This window comes from Pelodiscus sinensis, chromosome 18 (genome assembly GCF_049634645.1).
Source record: "Pelodiscus sinensis isolate JC-2024 chromosome 18, ASM4963464v1, whole genome shotgun sequence".
Taxonomy (NCBI): Eukaryota; Metazoa; Chordata; order Testudines; family Trionychidae; genus Pelodiscus; species Pelodiscus sinensis.
The window spans coordinates 1,915,074-1,926,163 of record NC_134728.1 but is presented as its reverse complement, the minus strand read 5'-3'; the positions used below and the strand labels follow the sequence as shown (position 1 = coordinate 1,926,163).

At 65.1% G+C, this 11,090-nt stretch overlaps 1 protein-coding gene across 1 annotated transcript; it reads left to right on the top strand.

Moving 5' to 3' along the window:
- Window positions 1-1,569: 1,569 nt before the first annotated feature.
- Window positions 1,570-11,090, top strand: REM1 (RRAD and GEM like GTPase 1). The gene is made up of 5 exons (XM_075900878.1): window positions 1,570-1,816; window positions 2,470-2,988; window positions 3,712-3,794; window positions 8,885-9,089; window positions 10,043-11,090. Exons 2-5 carry the CDS (start codon window positions 2,649-2,651, stop codon window positions 10,318-10,320), a joined length of 906 nt encoding a protein of 301 aa, XP_075756993.1. The 5' UTR covers window positions 1,570-1,816; window positions 2,470-2,648; the 3' UTR covers window positions 10,321-11,090.

Genomic DNA, 11,090 nt, shown 5'->3' with positions numbered 1-11,090 from the left:
AAAGCTCGCTCCTGGCTGCGGGCGGGTAGCATTTGACAAGGCGAGGCCAGTGATACCGTCTCTTTCCCCTGAAGTGCTCTGTGATTGGTGGAGGAAAAGTGCTATAAAAGTGCAAAGTCGTAGCACGCTGAGTCCCGCTCCCTTACTTGGTGAAATAGCAGCAGCTGTTGTAGTTCTCCGGGCTGCGGCTAGGGGGAGCGTGGCAGCAGCTCCGCAGATGGCTTAGAGCAGCGGGGTTCAAACTTTTTTCCTCGTGACCCAGTTGAAGAAAATCGTTGATGCCACGACCCACCATCATGTGACTGGAGTGTGGGCTCCAGCGTGGGGCTGAGGTTGGGAGCTTTGGGGTGCAGGAAGGGGCTCCAGCTTTGAGGGGGAGTCAGAGCTAGGGCAGGAGGGGCTTAGCTTGTGCAGGTCCCAGCCAGAGGTGCAGCGGCGGGGCTAAGGCAGCTTCCTGCCTGTCCTGGCCCTGCAGACCATGCTGCCCCCAGAAGCCGCCAGCAGCAGGTTCCCAGCCAGGGGGAGTGTGGGGCTAGTGCTCGGGGCAGGGGCAGTACACGGAGCCCTGTGCTCCCCCCACTTAGGAGCCGGGCCTGCCGTCGGCCACTGCTGGGTGCAGCGCAGTCTGTGGGGCCAGGCCAGGCAGGGAGCTGCCTTAGCCTCCCCCCCCCCCCCACGGCTCACCTGATCCCCCTGCAGCAGCGACACTCAGTGCTGGGGTGTGAGCCGTTGTTTGAAAACCCCTGGCTTAGATCAAAGATGAATATCTGGTAAAACGGTGGAGGAGAGGGTGGTCAAATGATTAATAGAAAACTCAGAGTCAAGTGCTGGGGAAAGGGGTTTCCCTGCTGACTAAGGGACACGGCGGAGGCCTGGTTAGCAGCCCTGCTCTGAAGGAAAGTCCCCCCTCCTATATGTGGGCGGTCTCACCCAGGGAAGTGGGGAGTGCGTCTGAGAGGGGATGGGGCAGGGCAGTGCGCGGATCCCTAGGAGCCGGGCCTAAAGCAGAACCCTGGGGCTTGGTGCTGCTCCGTTTTCCTCATGCCTGGAGAGAGAATCCCCAACGCCCGGGAAGAACCAGACCCACAGTAGGAAGTGGCTGCCCACCCCAAGCACAGCCACTGCGGGGCCCTGACACAGCTTTGTCCCTGGGTTCCACCGCGGGCTCACGGGCAAGGCCACGCAGCCCCGAGGTCCGGGTGCCAGGAACAGGTGAGGCCTGGCACCCGGCAGCCCTCCAAGGATCTTTATCCTCTCTGGCCACCTCTTCTGCTGCTCACTTCTTGCCCCCTCGGGCTGCAGGGGGCACCTCGGGAGATACCCGGCTCTAGAGCTGGATGGAGGGCCAGGCTGTGTGACAGGGTGGGGGGTGGAGGTGAGCTCCCACCCTCCCATGGGGTGGCGTGTCTGGGATGATGCCCTGGGGTTGTTTGTCCATGTGGTGCCCACTGCCAGGTGCCAGTGATCCCAGGTGGGGCAGGCACGCAGATCCAGCGGGGGAGAGGGCAGACCCTTGGGCATTGAACTCAGCCGGGGCAGACCGGTCAGGGGCTGGCCGGGGCTGAGGCTCCGGGTCACTGAGCTGAGAGCTGAGCCCAGACCCCCTGCTCCCCGGACGCGGGGCTGCACCCTGCGAGCCATGGGGCGGGGCGCTGTGCCGGGCGGGAGGCGGATTCCCGGGGGCTGGGCACCAGCGCCCCGCCCTGACCGGCCGGGCTAGGGAGGGTCCCGGGGCCGGCCGCAGGGGCCTCCGCCTCTCCGCGTGTAAAGCCCCGCGCTCCGGGCTGCGCCTGGCTCCGCGGGGCGCCCGGACACGGTGAGCGGGGCCAGGCCGAGTGCCGCGAAGAAACTTTCCGGGGCGGGGGCGGGGGCGCAGCGGCTGGGAGAGCCCGCCGGGGAGGAGCGGGGCGCAGGCTGGGTTCTGCCCCGTCCGCCAGTGGATCCGGAGCGGGACCCGGGCTCCTCGGGGGAGCCACGAACGCGTCGAGGGGCGCTGGGTCTGTCGGGGTCTCCCCTTCGGCAGCCCGGCCCCGCCCCGTCCAATGGCCCCGCCCTCCACTTGGGGGGTTTGTGCGGGCCGGGGGCTCTCGGGGTCCTGGTGCCAGCCTGCAAGGCAGGGGCGTGGGGCAGCGCTTCCTGCCTGCCTTCCCCGGGGGAGGGTCTCATGGCCCAAGGATGAGCTGGCCCCGCTGGGCGCCCCCTGACCGCAGGGGAGCAGGAATGTTTCCAGCCCCTCTTCTCCCTTTTTCCTTTTCCCCCGCCTGACGAGGGCCCCTCCTGCCTGCACACACTGTCCCAGTGCCAGCTGAGGGAAAGGGCCCGGGGGGGAAGCAGAGCCCCCCCCCCCCCCCCCGCCTCCCGCCCTTGGCTCCCGTCTCTTTCCCAGTCTCCGTTGTGTGGCGGGGGCGGCCGGGGAGCGCGCTAGGAGCCGGGGTGATTTACGTTTGTTTCCTCTGGGCCTGCCTCCAGTGGGGAGACGACTGAGAAACCCGCCTGGCGCGAAGGGGAACGTAGCCCAGGGCTGGGGGCTCCGGAGATTCCCAGCCAGAGCCGGACGCGGAAAAGCAGACGGGGCCTCCGGCTCCCGGGCCCAGCGCTTCCCTCCAGACGCTCCCAGGCCCTCGCTCGGCCTTTCCCTCTTGCGGACCATGACTCTGAACACGCAGCCAGGGGGCAAGAGCCCTGTGCGGAGACGGGCCAGCACCCCGGTCCCGCTCTGCCACCAGGCCCGGCCAGGGTCGCGGGGGCCCAAGCCAACCCCCATTGAGTCCAACCCCCCTCCGCTTGGCTACACCGCGGCCTTGGGCCCTGGCGCCAAAGCGCCCGTCGGGCCGTGCAGCAGCTGCTCCTCCAACTCCGCCGACTCTGACAGCTCCTGGGAGTCGTCCTACCGGGTGGTGCTGCTGGGGGACCCCGGCGTAGGCAAGACCAGCTTGGTGAACCTCTTCGCCGGGCTCCAGGACAGGGACCTGCCGGAACAGCGCAGAGGTAGGGAAAGCAGCGGGGGCGTCGTTCCTGGGCACTGCGGGGCCAAGGCTGAGCGGTGGGCAGCGGGCACGGCCTGCAGACGCCCTGTGGAAACCCAACCAAAGGGGCCCAGCAGAGAGGCCGCCCGGACTGCTTGGGGGCCGGGCAGAGCTGTTTCTTAGCAGTGAGTGCACCCCCCCGAGCCCTGGGGAGCTGCGCCCAGGTAGCTCAGTGGCTGGGCAGGGAGGAGTTAGCAGGACCCAGTGGTTCCCGCAAGTCAGCTGAGAACCACCCCTTAGCAGTGGATTTCAGTGGCCGTGAGATGGAAACGTTGCAGGACGTGGGACTGACGTGCCTGGGTCCAGCTGCTCGCTGGCGCCTCGGTGCCTTTTAGCCTCCCCACCAGTCGAAAAACAGCCTGCCAGAGTGGAGCGGGCCAGCCCTGAACCAGGGAAGTGCCATGAGAAACCCCAGTGCCCTCCCCCTCCTTCCGAGTGCCCGAGGCAGGAGAGCAGCCAGGCTCCCGCCAGGGCAGCTGGGCCTCGTCTCTTCCCCACCCCTTTCCCTGGAGGCGGCTGGTTTGTGGCTTTAATGCCTTGTGTTTGCCCTGCCCTGCGTTTAATCCCACCGGGGGGGCAGCCGGCAGACTCTGCCCCGGTGGGGCTCAGCCCCCCTGGGCCCGGGCTGGCAGCCCCTCTGGGCATGTGGCGTCTGGCTGACCAGGGGACATCTGGCTTGTTTCAGAGGTGGTGTATGAACGCACCCTGTCGGTGGACGGGGAGGAGACCACGCTGCTGGTGATGGACCCCTGGGAAACGGAGAAGCGGGTAGGGGGGCGTGCGTGGGGCATGGGGACCCACGGACTTGGGGAGGGGGAGGCACCTGGCTGTTGTGGGCGTGCTCCGGAGGGCATCAGAAACGCCCGTAGGTGGCCGGAGATGGGAGGCTGCTAGAAAGGGGGGAAGAGGGGGACTTCCCCTCTGAAGAGCTGCCTGGCTCCCTGCACTGGGGCCCGATTCGCTCCCGTTCCCTCTGGCGGAGGCAGCGCAGCCGGAGCGGAGGGCTGTGCGGGCGGAAGCGCGGCCGTGAGAGCCAGGCCGTGAAAGCTCTCCGGAGAAGGGAGGAGATGAGGCCGCTCTGCGGGGCTGTGTGCGCAGCTGGGGCCGGCTTTGCGTGTTTCCCGCCCGCACCAGTGGTGGGGAACGTGCAGGAGCCGATGGAGCAAAGGCTGGGCCAGGACGTGCGGCGATTCCAGGGCGCGTTGCAGCCGTTGTGGTGCCCGGCAGCATCTCTGCCCGGCCGCCCCTGCTCCTGGGCGACTGGAAGAGACACCGCTCTTCCCTCCCCAGCCTGGGCTTCGCTCTCCATGCCCAGCCGGGCATCGTGCTGGAGGCGACAAGAGGGCGCTGAGCGCTGCCTGCTGCTGGGACCCGCCTGCCCTTCACCCACCCATCTTCCACAAGTCCGTCTGGGCTCCTGTGCCTTGTGGCCAAGGACTCCGAGGATTCACTGAGCTCATGGCCACGCCACCCGCCTGGCGTGGTCCAAGCCAGGCACGGCCCTCCCCTCTTCCCCCGCCCGCTCTGCCCAGAACACTGCCCACAGATGCCCCTTGGCATCCTGCCCTTCCAAGCCAGGAGGGTCTGGGGGAGTGGCTGGCCCGGGGCAGGGAGACAGAGCAAGTAACCTGTGGCCTGGAGCGTGAGGCAGTGCCTCCCCCCCACCCCCGAGTGAGCTGTTGGAAGTGGCGTCTAAGAGGAAGAATGAGAGAGCCTGGCCGAGGTGGGGGAGGGGAAGAGCCAGGGGTTCAGGGGACCCCCCTTGCCGGGCCCGTCTGGGCCTGCTGGCCGAGGCTACGGCCCGGCTTTCCTGAGCGCTTTGGCGCTGTACGCGGGTGATGGAGCAATGCGTGTTCTTTCAGCACTGTGGTGATGGGGACAAACAAAGGGTTAATCCCTGATCGGCGGGTCCTGGCCCCAGAGCTGTGGGGGGGGGGGGTTGGGCCGCCCCTTTTTGCTCCCGGTTCATATGGGCTTGGCCTCTTGCTAAGCGCAACGGCAAACTCGCCCCGAGGTGCAAGGTCTTGGGATCCAGACCCAGCCAGCACTTGCCCTGGCCCACCTGAGCCCTGCACCAGCCCTGCTTTGGCTGGTGGCTGGTCTGCAGAGGGGAACCACCCGGGAGGCTTGGACCAGGGGCTGGTTGGCCCCAGAGCCCTGCGGTGGCTGGAGCTGAGGGTTTGCAAACCCGAGAAGAGTTGCCTCGTTTGGGGGTTTGCACGGGGTCTCGCTCGGCTCGCGGCAGGGCTGCGGCACCAGCAGCTTGTCCCCACGGGCGGGCGATACGTGAGCACTGGCTGGAAGAGCCGCAGTGCCCCATGAGAAACACCTGGGTCCTCCGCATTGGCTCTGCACGGGTATAACTGGCTCTGCGGCCCTGAGGCTGTTAGTCTCGGCAAGATTGGATCCTGCTTGGAAATCTTTATTAGTAGCAGGTTTAAAACTAATACAAGAAAGTTCTTCTTCACACAGCGTGTAGTCAACCTGTGGAACTCCTTGCCAGAGGAGGCTGTGAAGGCTAGGACTGTAACCGAGTTTAAAGAGAAGCTAGATAAATTCATGGAGGTTAGGACCATAAAAGGCTATTAGCCAGGGCATAGAAATGGTATAAGAACATAAGAACGGCCGTACTGGGTCAGACCAAAGGTCCATCTAGCCCAGTAGCCTGTCTGCCGACAGTGGCCAATGCCAGGTGCCCCAGAGAGGGTGGACCAAAGACAATGATCAAGCGATTTGTCTCCTTCCATCCTTCTCCAGCCTCTGACAAACAGAGGCCAGGGACACCATTTTATCCCCTGGCTAATAGCCTTTTATGGACCTAACCTCCATGAAATTATCTAGCTTCTCTTTAAACTCTATTATAGTTCTAGTCTCTGTTTGTCAGAGGCTGGAGAAGGATGGCAGGAGACAAATCGCTTGATCATTGTCTTCGGGCCACCTTCTCTGGGGCACCTGGTGCTGGCTACTGTCGGCAGACAGGCTACTGGGCTAGATGGACCTTTGGTCTGACCCAGTCCGGCCGTTCTTAGGTTCTTATGTTCTCCTGGCCCGGGATCTCTGCTCTCTAGGTACATCTACCCTGCACTGTTATTTCGGAATAAGCTATTCTGGAATAGTTACGTCTGCACTGCAGGGAAGCCTCAAAATGAGTCCGAGGCAGGCTCCCTAATTTGGAGGGGCTATCTTGATTTAGAGCCCCAGGAGGAATAACATAGAATGGCCCCAGTGCAGGCTATTTTGAAATAGCAGCTGTGGAGCGTCCACACACACCTTATTTCGAAATAGCTATTTTGGAATGGGCGTTATTCTTCCTAGAATGAGGTTTACAGAAGTTGGAATAAGCTGACTGGTATTTCGAAATTATTTCAAATAACGGATTTGCTGCGCAGATGCTTGCATAGTTACTTTGGAATAACACCCCCTGAGGTTTGCTCCCTTGGGTGTGAAGATGGCTGCTGTTCCCAGCACTAGGAATAGCAAGCCGGTGTGGTGGAGGAGGTAGGACCACAGCTGCAATCAAACTGTGGGTGGCTTAGCCTGCCTGGTCTGTCCAGCCAGTCACGGGAATTGTGCGTGCCAATTAGGTGCACACTTGGCACAGTTGTGCATCTAACCTGTCCGAAAATCTGGTCTCAGCATTCTAAAGTCTTTATTTCCATTCTCCCGGAGTTGCATTTTTTTTCTACCCGCTGCCTTTTCCCCTTGCGGGAGGAAACCCATCGTCAAATGAATTTGTCAAGGAAAAACATTTTGGCAGTGGTGGGTCCCCCGCCTGGAATCTGCTCCTTCCCCCACATCCTTCCCACTTTAAACCCCCCCCCCCCCCCAACAGCTCCCAGGGGCTCTGGCCAGAATGCAGTGTTCCTAGCTCTCCTCAGTCCCTCTCAAAGCATGTCACGACCGCTGATGTGTTCATCCCCACAGCTAGGGTTGTTAAAACAGCTAACTGGTTACCTGTTTTAACTCGGGCCCTGCCACCCGGCCCACCGTTCCCTCTGCCGGCAGAGCTCACCAGCCAGGGCCGGTTTACCAGTAAGCCTAGCGGTAAGCCTCATGTTTACTGGCACGCTAACCGGGCAACCCCCCCGCCCCCAGCCTCCCGGTGCGCAGGTGGGACACTGAGTTGGCACGTGACTTGCCCAGGGTCGCACAGGAAGTCTGTGGCAGAGCAGGGGTCTGAAGCCACTGGCCCACCCTTCAGCCCTTTCCCTCCCAGGCTCCCCCCTCTTGCTGGCTCTTTGCAGTTGGAAAGCGGCGTCCGTCTCCTGAGCCCAGCCCCATAGCGCTCTGGCCACGGTTTGGGGCTGTACAAATGCCCTGCTGATGGTGTTCCCTACCCGGTGTCACAGCCAGTGGTATAGCTGTGAGCCCTTGCAAGCCCCCTCCTTCTCTGCAGTGGGAGGGTGGGTCCCTCAGCCCCTGGGGTGTCATGGGCAGCTGTCCCCGCCCGAGCGGAGGCCCCCCAAGCCAGATGCTTCGAATTGGCGCATTATTGACTGAGCCCCGTGACTGCGGCGGGCGCGGGAGCCTAGGCTGCTGTTGGAGGGGGGCTGGCCAACGCTGAGTGGCGCAGACAGAGATGGGGCTGTGTCGCTGAGCCGGCCCCAGGCCCCCTGCCCCACTCGCAGCCCCCCGGCCACAGAGGAGCAGGGGTGTGGGGGGCAGAGCGTCCCCGCTGGCTGGCGCAGCCCCACCCCCGCAGGGAGCCGCGCAGACTGGTGTTCTCGCACCAGCCGGCATTGCTGCTGGGACCCGGGTTCTAACGCAGCCCCCTGGCTTGTGCCCTGCTCGCCCGGGGCCTGGGGTCCTCTGGAGCCCACAAGGCCACCTGGACGCTGGGGAGGGCTCTTACTGTCCGAGCTGCCAGGCCCTTTCCTGAGCGAAGGGCCGCGTGGACGCGCGTGTGGCGAGGAGGCCAAGGCCAGGGCATGTCCTGCCAACCTGCTGGCCCCCGAGAGACTCCATCGCGCCCCCACCTGGGCCAGGAGCCTGCTGCTAGCTGCCCCCCCCCCCTGCGAGCCTGACGGGGGGTGGGCCCGGTGCAGGCGGAGGGAGAGGGCGGGTCTCAGGGAAGCCCTGCCCTTCCCAGTGCGATTTGCCCCGTGGGGAGCAGAATTCCCGGAGCCTTGTCTCTGGCTGAATGGGGGGGGGGGCAGCTGGGTTCTAGCAGGGCTGGCTGGTGCTAATGGGCTCTCCCCCCCATGCAGGGGGGCACCTGGGGTCCCCGCTGCGCATGGCTGGCTGCTGAAGCCAGTGCCACCGCAGCTACACGGCTCTTCAGCAACGCCAGCCCCACTCAGAGTGCAATGGAGATGCATCCTAAATGAGGGAGGGAACCTAAGACCCGGGGGCCAGATGAGGCCCCTGGCTTGCCTGGATCCAGCCCCCAAGGCTCAGGGTGCCCCCAGAATTGGGGAGCCTGTGCTGGCGCTCCAGCCCCTCCCCCTGCCATCTCCCCAGCAGGGCTGGAGGATGCACAATCTACTAGTCTGGGCCCCAGGCTCTGGTGTGTGCAGGGAGTGTGGGCCCAGTCGGGGCCACGTCGGTGAGGGCTTGGGGGGTTTTCTGCTTTTCACGTGTGAGCGGCCCCCAACTGATTTTTCCTGCGGCTCAGCAGCCCCCGGCCCAGAAAAGGTTCCCTGCCCCCGCCTGAAGTGCACCTGAGCATTCACAGCAGAGGCCGGAAGAGCCGGGTTTGCAAGGGAGGCTGCTAGCCGGGGGGTCAGACGGCGCGCGATAGAGTAGCCCCGACCTTGGCTTTGCCTGGCGCGGGGGGGTCTGAGCCTGGGCAGCGTGGCCACCACGTTGTGGACTGTGGCCGTGCACCTCCGTAATGCCGCTTTCCCTGCTCGGGCCAGGAGGAGGAGAGCCAGCCCGGCGGTTCCTGCCTGCAGGTGGGGAACGCCTACGTCCTCGTCTACTCCGTCACCGACCGGGACAGTTTCGAGAGCGCCTCGGAGCTGAGAATCCAGCTGCGCCGGGTCCGGCAGGCCGAGAACATCCCCATCATCCTGGTGGGGAACAAGACGGACCTGGTGCGGTGCCGGGAGGTCTCGGTGGAAGGTGAGCGGGCAGGAGCCGGTTCCCAGCCAGCTGTCTGGAGGAGGGGGAGGCGCCAGTGTGAGATGGCTCTGGTACCCACTGGTCTGTCTGGTCCCCTGCCGGCCCATCCGTCTGTGCGCCTGGTCCCCTGCCGGCCCATCCGTCTGTGCGCCTGATCCCCTGCCGGCCCATCCGTCTGTGCGTCTGGTCCCCTGCCGGCCCATCCGTCTGTGCGTCTGGTCCCCTGCCGACGCATCCGACTGTGCGTCTGGTCCCCTGCCGACGCATCCGACTGTGCGTCTGGTCCCCTGCCGACGCATCCGACTGTGCGTCTGGTCCCCTGCCGACGCATCCGACTGTGTGTCTGGTCCCCTGCCGACCCATCCGTCTGTGTGTCTGGTCCCCTGCCGGCCCATCCGACTGTGCGTCTGGTCCCCTGCCGATCCATCCGACTGTGCGTCTGGTCCCCTGCCGGCCCATCCGACTGTGTGTCTGGTCCCCTGCCGGCCCATCCGTCTGTGCGTCTGGTCCCCTGCCGGCCCATCCGACTGTGTGTCTGGTCCCCTGCCGATCCATCCGTCTGTGTGTCTGGTCCCCTGCCAGCCCATCCGACTGTGTGTCTGGTCCCCTGCCGGCCCATCCGTCTGTGTGTCTGGTCTCCTGCCGACCCATCCGACTGTGTGTCTGGTCCCCTGCCGGCCCATCCGTCTCTCTGTCTAATCCCCTGCCGGCCGGCTGTCCTACCACTACACCGCCCTGCCTGCTTCCTGCTAGCAACCCATCCCGTCCCCTCCATCTGTGCCCTTCCTAATCTCTGCCCGCCATCCAGCCTCTCCCTGCAGCCACTGGCTACGGCCCGGAGCGGGCCCTCCGCTGGCCCGACACTGCTCGCATCCCCAGTGCCGTGTGCTCAACACACTGCCTGGGAGCCCGTTTGGTCCTGGCGCCCGACCCCAGAACCCTTCTCTCCCCAGAGGGCCGGGCCTGCGCCATGGTCTTCGACTGCAAGTTCATCGAGACGTCCGCCGCCCTGCAGCACAACGTGGCGGAGCTCTTCGAGGGCGTGGTGCGCCAGCTCCGCCTGCGCCGGGACGGCACGGAGGCCAGCGCCCGGCGCCAGGCCGCCTACAAGCGCCAGGAGAGCCTGGCCAAGCGGGCCCGGCACTTCCTGGACAGGCTGGCGGCCAGGAACAGCAAGAAGGTGGCTCTGAAAGTTCGCTCCAAGTCCTGCCACGACTTGTCCGTGCTGTGAGAGCTGCTGCTCGAGGCGGGGACCTTCCCCTGCGCAAGGGGACGTGGCCTCGTGGACCCCCCCTCCCCTCCGAGGCGTTGGGCCACATACGCAGGGGGGTTGTGAACCTTCTTCCCGTCTTGGCCTGTGGGCAGGGCCCTGCGGGGAAGCGCCGAGGCTCGTCTGGAGCAAGAAGCCAGGAGACGGAGCGACTGTCCTCCCCCGAGACGCAGGCCTAAGGGGACACCAGCAGCCAGGACATCCCATAGGGAGGGACCCTCACATTGACTCAATGCCCTGCTCCCGGTAGCGCCGCCTGCCGCTTGCCTGGGACCCTGTGAGAGGAGGCAGCAGGGAGACGCTAGGGCAGGTCTCCGGGGCGCCAGCTGGTGGCACGGAGGAGGCTGCTCCAGAGGGAGGCGGGGGCCTGGGGGGAAGGTGGGGGACTCGTGGTGCCTAGAGGTAACGCAAGGCTGCCTGCCTGCCCCAGGGCTGGGTTTACACAGGCTCGGGGAGCAAGGGCAGTCCGGCCAGCGGCGCCTGCTGGGGTCCACAAAGCCAGCACCCAGGCTGGAAGCTGCCTTCGAAGGCCGCTGGGAGGCAGGGGTGTCGCTGGCCCATGACCCCCTGCAGACGGGAAGCGAGCTGGGGAGCGGTGGGGGCAGGGCCGGGGGATGGGTGCAGCGGGGCTGTGTCACCTCTCTTTTGTACACTGGCTTTGGGGTGAGGTTTCCTGGGCCTGGCTGCGGTGCCGACCCACCCACTGGCGGAATAAACCCAATCTGGACAGA

Excerpts from the sequence above, each read along its gene's own strand:
- REM1 (XM_075900878.1), top strand. The coding sequence starts at position 2,649 with ATGACTCTGAACACGCAGCCAGGGGGCAAGAGCCCTGTGCGGAGACGG. Across the intron at positions 2,989-3,711 it reads CCTGCCGGAACAGCGCAGAG|AGGTGGTGTATGAACGCACC; the intron begins GTAGGGAAAGCA and ends GGCTTGTTTCAG. Across the intron at positions 9,090-10,042 it reads CCGGGAGGTCTCGGTGGAAG|AGGGCCGGGCCTGCGCCATG; the intron begins GTGAGCGGGCAG and ends TTCTCTCCCCAG.